The sequence below is a fragment of the Cydia strobilella genome, chromosome 13, assembly GCF_947568885.1.
Source record: "Cydia strobilella chromosome 13, ilCydStro3.1, whole genome shotgun sequence".
Lineage (NCBI taxonomy): Eukaryota > Metazoa > Arthropoda > Insecta > Lepidoptera > Tortricidae > Cydia > Cydia strobilella.
In genome coordinates, this window is record NC_086053.1 from 16,013,161 (window position 1) to 16,024,644 (window position 11,484).

Below are 11,484 nucleotides of genomic sequence, written 5' to 3' on the forward strand. Positions count from 1 at the left end.
TGTTAGGTCGCATTAGTATTTGATTAGTACAGTATTAAATATATTACGTTCCGATCTATGTACAATTGTGAGCACCCAACAGATGAAATTACTAGAAATAATAAACTTGAATGTTAATTATAATAACCAGCTAATTATAAAACTATTAACTAATAGAAAGCCATTGATTCTGAAAATTATGTTCCTTTATCATTTAAAATTCTAAGCTTATGACCATAAAACATTACATGCGTATAATGAATCGCTTCTGTCACAATGACAACCGTTTTGACACTGCGGGCAACGCTCGGAATTTTACATTTTACGACTATTTGGTTGTTGATTTTATTTAATATATTATTTTATTTACTAACAAAAATTTGCCAGATCAATTTATAATTTTATTGTTTTTTTTTTAAATTGATATGTTATAAAAATATTGTAGATATTTATGATTGTCTTTGTTCAACAAAGACAAACAAAGACAACAAAGTTTGTTGTGGGGTAACATAAAAATATTATCAGTGGATGATTTGGAACGCGTTGCCAACCTGTCACCTGCCGAACGGAACCAACTACTTGACGAACTTCTCCCCGACTTGGGCCGAGAGTCAATCAAAATCTTGAACTTTGGAACCAACTTTTCTTTATTATTTTATCGTCATTTGGTTTGCGGTTGGTAGACCACAAAACCCTTGTAGGGTTTGTTTAGTAAAAACTTTCATTACCATAGCTCAAGATGATTCAGTTCGGCATAATTGCAAGGAACTTCTCAAGTTCATCGGTTGTGCAAAGTGCAGTTAAGAATGTGACCGTCATTGGCGGCGGCCTGATGGGCTCGGGCATCGCTCAGGTAATGGCTTGTTAAATATTGTTAATACTTCGTGCAGTTGTGTTTAGTCACAATCAGCAGTTTAAATGACATGGAATGTATAGTTGGTCAAACCAAATTGTCAGTAAATAAGAACAAAAAAAAAACTATACTCATCCTTTTCTTTTGGGTGCTAGTACTAGTGTAAGACAGATATAGTATAATTCTCTCTGTCTATGTTTGAAATGAGACAGTCCTTTGACAAAATATATGTTTACTTATAAAACCTGTTGCTTTCTTTTAAGCCAGTATACTTTTTATTAACTTTTAAATACTGTTTTTTTACAAGAACTTTACATGTAACCTTGTTTCCTAGGCATTAAACTGTAGTCCAACTGTAGTCTGATATAATTTCGAACCTGTAAAGATGATACTACTTCATCATTGTTTTTTAACTAATTTATGAATAATTTAATATTTTTAATTGTCTTATAAGGTTGCTGCCCAAGCCGGCCAGAATGTGACTCTTGTAGATGTCAGCTCCGATGTCCTCGTGAAGGCTCAGAAGTCCATTGGTGGTAACCTTGGCCGTGTTGCCAAAAAGACATTCAAGGTAAATAATTTAAAACTACCCTCAGAAGTTTTGTTATTAATAGTATTACAGTATGAATGATTTTATTTGTAAGTTGAAATTTCAATATTAAGTATTGAAGTAAGAATTGTAGATTTAGTATGGTGCAATCAAATATATAATAATTTCTATTGGCCTTTAGGCATATGTCGAGTTAATTTAATAGTAGTGTAATTACTGGTAATACATATCTCCTGTATTTTATTTCCTTAAAACAAACTATTGGTTCTAATTCTAATTATAAGTCCCAATCTAATTGTTATAATATCAGATTTCTGTACAAAATCTTTACATAGTTAACCCATGTCAAACCACTCACACTTAGACATGCATGGAATTTGTAACGCTTACTAGTATAAAACGAAATTTGCAACAGAAAGTTTGTAAAGTTACGCACCATTTTAGAACGTGTTTTTATTGGTAAAAAATAAACCTCATTTCTTATATTGTAAGGATGACCCGGCCGGCGGTGAGAAGTTTGTCAAGGAAGCCCTGGCCCGGGTCAAGACATCCACTGACCCGGTGGAGGGTGCCAAGAGCGCAGACCTAGTCGTGGAGGCCATTGTGGAGAACATGGAGGTGAAGCATAAGCTGTTTAAGCAATTGGACCAGGTAATTAATTATTATCGGTACTGTCATACATTTCATGTTTTTCATTGCTTTATACCTACCAAAGAGAATAGATTGTATAGAGGGTTATTGTCATAGTAAATTTTGTAGCCACAGTAAATTTGCTGCCATCTATCGACACAGGATTAAAACTAAACACATTATTTATACATATGAATTTTAGTGCTTTGGCATCCAACTCTTTTAGGTAATCAGACAATTTGTTAAAAAGCTTTGCGAGGGTTGAAAATAGGACTTTAATAAACGCCATTTCTGCATTATAGGAACTACACTTTTTTTATTTTTAGCTTGAATGGCATTAGAACCATATCAAAATGATATCGCAGAATATAACATACTTTAAAATGTTGTAGGCAGCGCCTGCGCACACCATTTTAGCGTCCAACACATCGTCTCTCTCCATCAACGAGATCGCCGCTGCCGTCAAGAGGAAAGACAAGTAAATATGGGTTTTGAATAAAGATAATAAAGTCTCATCCAAGTTACATTAATTTAAAAAAAAAAAAACTTAAAAATTAAAATATTTAATTTTCTCCCTTAACACGGGCAAATGCGAGACTTAACACTGCTAAATTATTTAGTCTCATTAAATAGTTAAAAAAAAACCGGCCAGGTGCGAGTCGGACTCGCGCACGAAGGGTTCCGTACCATTTGTTGTATGGGAGCCCCACTTAAATATTTATTTTAATCTGTTTTTAGTATTTGTTGTTATAGCGGCAACATAAATACATCATCTGTGAAAATTTCAACTGTCTAGCTATCACGGTTCATGAGATACAGCCTGGTGACAAACGGACAGACAGACATCGGAATCTTAGTAATAGGGTCCCGTCTTACCCTTTGGGTACGGAACCCAAAAAATGCCGTTGGTAGTCTTGTCTCTGTCGATCATTTTGATATATGCCTTTGTTAGAAAGAGACAAAATTTAACAGAGGTTGCTAGGTATTATACATCACTACATAGTACAAAACAAAGTCGCTTCCTGCTGTCTGTCTGTCCCTATGTATGCGTATCTTTAAAACTACGCGACGGATTTTGATGCGGTTTTTTTTAATAGATAGAGTGATTGAAGAGGAAGGTTTATATGTATAATTTGTAAAGGTTTTGTGTAAATTTGTTAAACTACCCGTGCGAAGCCGGGGCGGGTCGCTAGTACAAATATAAGGGGGTTGGTTTTTAAGCCCCGCCATCTACCAACCTTTCAGATTCGGCGGCCTCCACTTCTTCAACCCCGTCCCCGTCATGCGACTCCTCGAGGTGGTTCGCGGAGACGCCACCTCCGACCAGACCTACCAGACCATGATGGAGTGGGGCAAGGCCGTCGGCAAGACCTGCATCACCTGCAAGGACACCCCTGGCTTCGTGGTCAACCGGCTACTCGTACCTTATATCGCTGAGGCGATTCGATTGTACCAAAGAGGTTAGTGTTGACACAGATTATATAATAATTCTTACGAACAGATACTTATCTCTCAAGGAAAACGCAAATACCTACCGTTTTGATACCTACACAAAAATACAATGGAGTGACCTTCAACGCGCCGCCCCGCACCGCGCGCACCGACACAACGCTAGGGTTGCCGCTTCTTTCGCATACTTAGGTGTCTTAGGTAGATATATGTGTTTGTGTCGTTGTTTTATCATAAAGTTCCTACGGACACCTCCTGTCTACCTGTAGCCGTATCGAGCTGATACGATGATGGCATCATATCAGCTCGATGATACCATAATATTGCAATGACCCGACTTACATATGTATGCAAATTTTCAGCTTCATTGGAAGTTGGGAAGTGGGTAAAATTTTACTTGCAAGATTTGATCCGTACATACATTAGTAGATACACACTTACGTACAATGCAAGTTAATAAAAACCGGCCAAGTGCGAGTCGGACTCGCGCACGAAGGGTTCCGTACCATCAGACATCCATCAAAAAATCACGTTTGTTGTATGGGAGCCCCACTTAAATATTTATTATATTCTGTTTTTAGTATTTGTTGTTATAGCGGCAACAGAAATAAATCATCTGTGAAAATTTCAACTGTCTAGCTATAACGGTTCGTGAGATACAGCCTGGTGACAGACAGACAGCGGAGTCTTAGTATTAGGGCCCCGTTTTTACCCTTTGGGTACGGAACCCTAAAAAGCTTGTAATAACGTTATTTTCTCAGGTGACGCTTCAGCCAAAGACATCGATATCGCCATGAAGCTCGGCGCGGGCTACCCTATGGGTCCGCTCGAGCTGGCCGACTACGTGGGGCTCGACACGAACAAGTTCATCCTGGACGGCTGGCACAGGAAGTACCCCAACGAGACGCTGTTCAACCCCATCCCCGCGCTCGACAAGATGGTGGCCAAGGGACGGCTGGGGGTCAAGACTGGCGAGGGCTTCTATAAGTACGACAAGAAATAACACTGCTTGTAACCTTGCACTTCGTGATTTGTTATTTGCCCACACGTTTTTGTTGCATTTTCTGTCTATGATAGATAATGATGCACACATTACGCAAAACCAAAATTACGAAATGAATTGCTGTTGAAAAATGTAATCATGTTGAGTATTGTGAATAGGTTGTTTTAAGAGAATTTGTGAGATCAATAAAATACTGTGTTTTTATTAAAGATGTTCTTTTTTTATATGACTGAAACGAGGTGGTGTATGAGTCGCTTAACGTCAAACTCGGAATCCATCTGTCAGATTATGCGATTTTGGTATGTATTAAGAAAAGGTAATGAGGGCTAACGCGTATGAATTCGCCGCTAGGGGCGCTAGTGTAGATGGTGGTCTTTTCCATAGTTCGAAATGTCAAATGTCACTTTAATGACTGACAGCTGTTCTTTAGTCTTTTGGACCACCATCAACAGAGGCGCCAACTGGTGAGCAAAAAAACGATAGCCCTCATAGTGCTGAGGGTCGAATGGATTTAAAAATACCCGTGTTTGTGTGTGAGTTTGGTTGAACATTTTCGACGCCGTGTCAAACACAAAAGCTGTCAGTATGGATGGTATAGAAAGGATCGCAATCTCTTATGGCAGAATTGTTGTAAAAGTGACCGCGTTAAGCTTTAATTAATAGTTCCTAATCTCTCCGGTGGCGCTAGTTAGGCTCTGGGACATGAGTATAACATGAACCATATAAGGCAACAAATAACCCGACCAAATTACGTAGGTTGTTTTTGGTAGTATTTCGGTGGCGCCGCCTAATTACGGTTTTTTGATGGACACTTTTCAAACATAGAGATTTGGCTCCTTTATACAGTCTCCATGGCTGTCAGTTATAGATATAAAGCAAGGGACTAACACTCTTTGATAGAGAAAGATAGTCTTATTGCGATTCCTATAAGAGGAAAGAGAAAATAGTGATGATTTGTCCTTATCACCGACCGGTTTTTTTTTCATGGTCGGGTTATGGCAGCATAGGTAGGAGGCGATTGCGAAATACCGAAATTTATAGGAGTGAAAGAGAAAAAGGATTATGCTGCCATACATTAACCTGTCAATACATGAATATGTCTTTCTCTTACCCCTGGTCGCTCGGTTTCATGTCTATAACTACTATACTATGTCTAAGATATAGTCTTCCTTTTTTTTAAATCCATAAGTCAAATCCAATAAAAATGTCTTCAGTAGTGTGTTTGTCTTCAATAATTTGCTTTATAGTCCAGTCATTTTTATTGAAATTTAATCTTACTGAAGAAGAGGCAGTATGGCCTATGGTCTTAGCCTGTCCAGAAGGACGAATAAAAAAAAACAAAAGCTGTCACTCGGAACGCACGTCACAGAAGTGTCAAAACTGAAATTGAACTTTATGCATATGCACGTAGGTCTATGTTGCTCTGTGATCTGTGATGGATTAATCCGTCTTTGTCGTTGGAGCTGCGCTGCGGTGCCGTACAACGTATAGGCCAGAATAGCAAAGCCATCAAACTTCTAATTCCCAATCCATAGTAGGTACTTTCCATAAAATAAAACAATTTAAGACAGAAGTTCCTGTAGTCCTACCGAAAAGCGACCGAAAGATACATCCCAAGTTTTTGAGTCGTTTTCAGTGCTCGTAATTTACTTATATTATTTTACAGAACATATGGTGCTACTTTCTCGCACTAGTGCGTAAAGAGCACTTTTCGTGCATGTGTCGAAAGTTTAAAGGGCCATAATGTACTGTAAAACGTTGTACGATACACGTGCGAATAGGTAATTCGCAACTCGTGTCGATTTAAAACACTCCCTGCGGTCGTGTTTTAATTTATCGCCACTCGTTTCGAATTTCCTCTTTTTCGCACTTGTATCGTAAATAACTATTTCGTGTTCGTACGTCTTTTTCTAGTTGTTTTATGTGGTTGCCGTACGTTCCTTAAGTATATAATTATGTGGTCTTGTCCAAGGTCACTATTTATTATTTATTAACACTATTTTACCTTTAAGACCGCTGGCAAACCCCTGGGGTTTCGCATACCACACTGTGAGAACCCATGATCTAGCTTAACGACAAATGAAACAACACAATGAGCAATAAAATTATATTCAAGTCTATAAAAGATACACACGATCGTTCAACTCTTGTGAAGAAGCTAGCGCCTTTTGAATACATTCGTAAAGTAAAATATAATAATACATCACAATTTTGTAAATATTTATGAGTGCAATCGCACTGGGTCGTTCGCCGCTGAAAACAATGTCAATTGTACATTGATTCGGGGACTGCAAAACGTAAACGACCCAATGTAAAAACACCCTTAGCAATGACCTTATATTTAACGCGCTGAAAATACTGACTTTCTAGAAAATGTCGATATAACAATGATCCGAATTGATTTTCAAGGCACGATCTTTCAGCACTACTAAACATTTTCTATTTAATAAAACTGACAAGACATAAACACTCTTACGGCGTTTTTCTGTTACTAAGTAGAAAAATCGATCAATATTAAAAAAAGCTTGTGTGTTTAAAGCAAAAAATGTGAATATGTAAGTACGTATTTCCGTATTAAGTCAGAGTCAGACCAAGCTAACTCTGTAGACTGACAAAGTGTGGCAGTGTCACAATAACGTCAAATTTCTATGAAAACTATGGCACTCCATACTTCGACACGTTAAATTCGGTGCAATCACATTAGATACACTAAAACTATGATCCAACTGTAATCTAATAAAAACACAACTTTGTATCTTATTACGTAGCTGTTACGGTTTTAATTACAAAGAGTAAAAAGGGAGCACTCAACATCTAAAACTCTTATTTCATTTAAACTTCTACTTGCACCATCATAGTAACATAAAATATAATTCATTGTCAATTCAAACATTGTAACTACACAAGCTAAACGCTAAATCTTATTATAAATTTGAACATGCCCCGATGTCAGTTAAGTTAATAAAATGACCACTTAACTAGCATAGGTAACATGTTAATGAATAACAGTCTGTCTATGTGAATTGTAATGATTTTATTAACATCAAAATGCTATAAATTGAAATAGATATCATACACTTGATACACTAAAGAAAAAGCGAACAATTCCACACCACAGAAATCAAAATATTTCATAAAAAATATGTAATAATTTTGCATACCAGTTTCTGGTAGAATGTGTGAGACCAAAAAATAAAGATATAAATAAATAAAGATATTTGTATTTGTAAAATAATTTTATTTGTTCCCTAGTTGGATCAAAATGCTAATCAAGTCAAGTGACACTATGAAACCATATTGACAAAATTAAACGTTAATGTGTCAGCTTGGGCAAATATGCTTTCATGTTTGTCTGGCGGTTCTCTCTCGCATTTCTCATCCGATTCTCGTGAATTTCTGTGAGCAGGTTCTATAAGTTGTGCAAATATTTTTTCCGTGAATTTTCACAAAATGTCACAGATTTTACAACCGTGGAGGTTCGTAAGGTCGATAGCTCACAGAGCCAGTAGTATAAAAGATTTGGTTGTAATTTGCAATTCTGGTACCAAAAAAAAAGTTTTTATTTTTTTTGTTTCAACTTTAAATCGTCTGTCTGGACAAAATCGCTTTTTTGCGATAAGGCCGCCTGTTGTTTACCTCTACTTCTGTTGCTGTTTTCTTTTTGTGTTTTCTCTATTGAGGTGTGCAATAATAGTAGATTGTACAACAAGGGCATAAAGCGATCCATTTTCACGCGAGACAATTTATTAGTCCGAGCATAGCGAGGACCAATATAGTCGAGGATAAAAATGGACATTTATGCCTGAGTTATACACTCTACTTTTCACTTCGATTGTGAGATTTGTAAGTAAAATATACAAGAATATCCAATATTGTAGGTTATTTTACCGTGTTTATTCAAGACTAAAGAAAATTGTACTCTGTTGTGTCGGGGGCGAGGGGCACGCCGGTCGAACTTTACGAGCATGAGAAGTGAAAAGAGTATTTGTATTGTAAAATCATTTTATAACAGTGGCAGTGGTTTTGGTTTTGACAAAAAAAAAATCATTATAATTCACAAAGACCAGTCATTAAACAGACAACACTCCTCATGTAGGTTTTATCTTATAGATAGTCTGTGGAAATTTGGGTAAGACAGGCCTTTCATTTGTATCATCTAGTTGTTGCTTTAGGTTCTTTTCAAACAGCTTCTTGGCATCGCAGAAGCCCTGTTTGGTTTTGCCAAAGGAGTTTGGGCCGGCTGATGTTGGTGTTTCTCTGTAAATGGATTTTTAAGTGTTATTGTAGTGAATTTCCTAATTTTAGGGCTAAGGGACTGAAACAATATAGCTACTGTCTTGTCTTGTAAAATCAAACAGTTCTAAAATTCATATGGAAAAATTTGTTAACATTGCACAATGTAATTAGGTTGTCTTCGGTTACCGCGATAGTTACTCATGAAATAAAACTATGAAAACGGATTATATCGCGTATATATATATATATATATATCTTTACCTGAAAATATTTGTATTGTATAACTAGCCTCTTGAACCGATTTTGCATGTACAACCAGCCTTAAAGTTTATAGTCTATGATGGTTCATTATTTTTAGTATGTGGGTATTTTTGCACTTTGTAGTTTTTCCTCAGTCACCCATTGACCACGAACGCTGTAAAGGGTTCGAAACGTCGGGATGTATTATAAATTCAATATACGCGATATAATCCGTTTTCATAGTTTTATTTCATTGCACAATGTATTAAGATATTGTTACCAATTTAAAAAAAAAACATCTGAAATAGCATCTTTAGTAGAATTAGTAGCATCTTAATCATCTTACTCTAGTCACAGAGCTAACTCTATTATGTCAGCGGGGAAGCTTACACAAAACAAATTAAACAATTTAAACAAGCAATTCTTGTATATATATTTCGGGAATCTCAGAAACGGCTTTAACAATTTCGATGAAATTAGCTATATGGGGGTTTTCGGGGACAAAAAATCGATCTAGCTAAGTCTTACCCAGGGACCGGCCCGCTATCCCTTATCGGGGTTTTATAAGGGTATTGCATAAGGCTTAACTCACCATACCCTTTGCCAGACGAAACCCTTTGTTTTGCTTTTAAAAACCCTTATATAAAGCTACGACATTTGAGTAATCGGTAGCCCAAATACCCTTACAAAACCCTTATCATCCGCTCACCAACACCTTGCATATTGCTTATAAGGGTTAGCCTTATAAAGGGCTTCCCTTTTAGCATATAAGCGTGCTAATTTAAGTTGTCAACCTCGTTCATAAAGCACACATTACTTCGAATCCGCGCGATCGTCGGCGGCGATGGCGGCGTTCTTTGACTAGGCACGTATTTTCTTTCCTTTTCATACACTACCGTGGATATATACTAATCCTGTCTCTTTAACGCAAAGGGAAACCTTTATAAAAAGCGCTTAAAGATAAGGGTAACCCTTATTAAGAGCTAGCCTTATTTTTGGTTAGCTTTTCAGTAAGGGTTAGTCAAAGGTAAGGGTATGAATGGGCTTGCAGTTCAAAAGGGAAAGTCTTTCAATGTGTTAGCCGTGTTTAAGTGTCGCCCATTGAAAGGGTTTTATCGCGGAAAGGGTTGTCCGGTCCCTGGTCTTACCTCTGGGAAAACGCGTATTTTTGAGTTTTTATATGTATTCCGAGCAAAGCTTGATCTCCCAGATATTAATTAATAAATTGGGCTTTAGGTGGTTGAAATGTTGTGACAAAAAAGTCTATTATTCTGACCAATACATGTTTTAGAGCCAACAAAGTACTTTCATCTTATATCTAAGTCATCTAAGTTTTGAACTCACCTTCCAATATTTCTCATCCTCATCCTGGCTTCAGCAGGCATCTCCTCAGGCTCATCATCATCATCATCAGCATTGAAGACAGACGCAATGGTCGGCTTCGAAGCCTTACCACTAGGCTTTGCACCGAGATTCATCTTGATGGGCGCAGCCGGCTTTGCAAACCCAATGCTGATCTTGCTGATTCTAGGAGGGGGAGGTGGGGCAGGGACCTCCTCGTCGCTGGACTCATCCCATTCTGTGTGTTTCGGAATTTTGACGGGCTTTGTAACTGTGTCTCCTAGAAATATTAAAATAAAGTTATCATGAAACGTTATCATTTACTAATAATGGAAATTTTATAAATAATTTACTGATTATTATTTACAACGACAGGACTTAATCGCGTAAAATAAGTTTTAAATTTACCTCCGACATTCTTCTCCGAGACCACGGGGACAACGCCGTCCTCGAAACGTCGGAGGTAAATTTAAAACTTATTTTACGCGATTAAGTCCCGTCGTTGTAAATAATAATGAGTAAAAATCGTGAAAGTTTAAATCAATAATTTACTGGTTTCACATGGTTTTTTGGGTACATTTATTACTTGATAATGTTACGTAGGTGGTAATCAAAATGTTCTATGACAGCTACAAAACAAGCTTGTAATTTGGGTTTAGGGGCTTTAAATAAGGAAAACGAATGTACTCAGTACTCACTGTCACGACTAGTATCTGGTTCCCTCGACCGTCCCTTAGAGTAGCGATTGCGACTGACTTCAGGAGAACGGCGCCTCGGAGACCTCGAGCGCGGCGACCGGGACCTGTCGCGCTCCCGCCGCCTCTCCTGCCTAGAATCATCACGCGCGGATCGAGACGACCCTGCCAATGCAACACTGGCCACGATAAATAAAAATACTTAAACGAGCCTACGTCTAACTTATCGAGTCGAGCGTCGCTAATTTATTATAACGCTAGCTATATCATTCGAATACCTTTGCTGTAGTCGTAACGACCGCTCATTGCTGATTTCACCTTGCTACTCTTGCAGATACAATTCCTTTTTCTTGTAATCAATCAAATCAAGTCCTGTTTGAGTTGTTTGACAGCTCGGGCACGGGCAATTCAGCCATTTTGTATTTTCAATTTTCATAGACAGACAAATAATAGAGGTTAACAGACGATCGAAACGGGATAAAATCAAGTTAGTCAACAACAACACCTC

The 11,484-nt window shown here is 37.6% G+C and overlaps 2 protein-coding genes across 2 annotated transcripts; one reads left to right on the plus strand and one right to left on the minus strand.

Annotated features, from left to right (window-relative positions):
* The first annotated feature begins 543 nt into the window (after positions 1-543).
* On the plus strand, positions 544-4,673 carry LOC134746828 (hydroxyacyl-coenzyme A dehydrogenase, mitochondrial-like). The gene is made up of 6 exons (XM_063681394.1): positions 544-832; positions 1,287-1,403; positions 1,875-2,033; positions 2,405-2,490; positions 3,258-3,472; positions 4,223-4,673. The coding sequence occupies exons 1-6, from the start codon at positions 719-721 to the stop codon at positions 4,462-4,464; spliced, it is 933 nt and encodes a 310-aa protein (XP_063537464.1). The 5' UTR covers positions 544-718; the 3' UTR covers positions 4,465-4,673.
* Positions 4,674-6,557: 1,884 nt separating this feature from the next.
* On the minus strand, positions 6,558-11,398 carry LOC134746763 (PEST proteolytic signal-containing nuclear protein-like). The gene is made up of 4 exons (XM_063681293.1): positions 11,255-11,398; positions 10,980-11,141; positions 10,285-10,561; positions 6,558-8,721 (listed from the first exon to the last, which is right to left on the minus strand). Exons 1-4 carry the CDS (start codon positions 11,280-11,282, stop codon positions 8,553-8,555), a joined length of 636 nt encoding a protein of 211 aa, XP_063537363.1. The 5' UTR covers positions 11,283-11,398; the 3' UTR covers positions 6,558-8,552.
* Between the last annotated feature and the right edge of the window lie 86 nt (positions 11,399-11,484).

Bases quoted from the DNA above. Each gene is read 5' to 3' on its own strand.
- LOC134746828 (XM_063681394.1), top strand. From the start codon at position 719: ATGATTCAGTTCGGCATAATTGCAAGGAACTTCTCAAGTTCATCGGTT. The intron at 1,404-1,874 runs GTAAATAATTTA...TTATATTGTAAG, and splicing joins TTGCCAAAAAGACATTCAAG to GATGACCCGGCCGGCGGTGA. The intron at 3,473-4,222 runs GTTAGTGTTGAC...TTATTTTCTCAG, and splicing joins GATTCGATTGTACCAAAGAG to GTGACGCTTCAGCCAAAGAC.
- LOC134746763 (XM_063681293.1), bottom strand. From the start codon at position 11,282: ATGAGCGGTCGTTACGACTACAGCAAAG. The intron at 11,142-11,254 runs GTATTCGAATGA...TTGCATTGGCAG, and splicing joins TCGTTACGACTACAGCAAAG to GGTCGTCTCGATCCGCGCGT. The intron at 8,722-10,284 runs GTGAGTTCAAAA...ATCCATTTACAG, and splicing joins AGGATGAGAAATATTGGAAG to AGAAACACCAACATCAGCCG.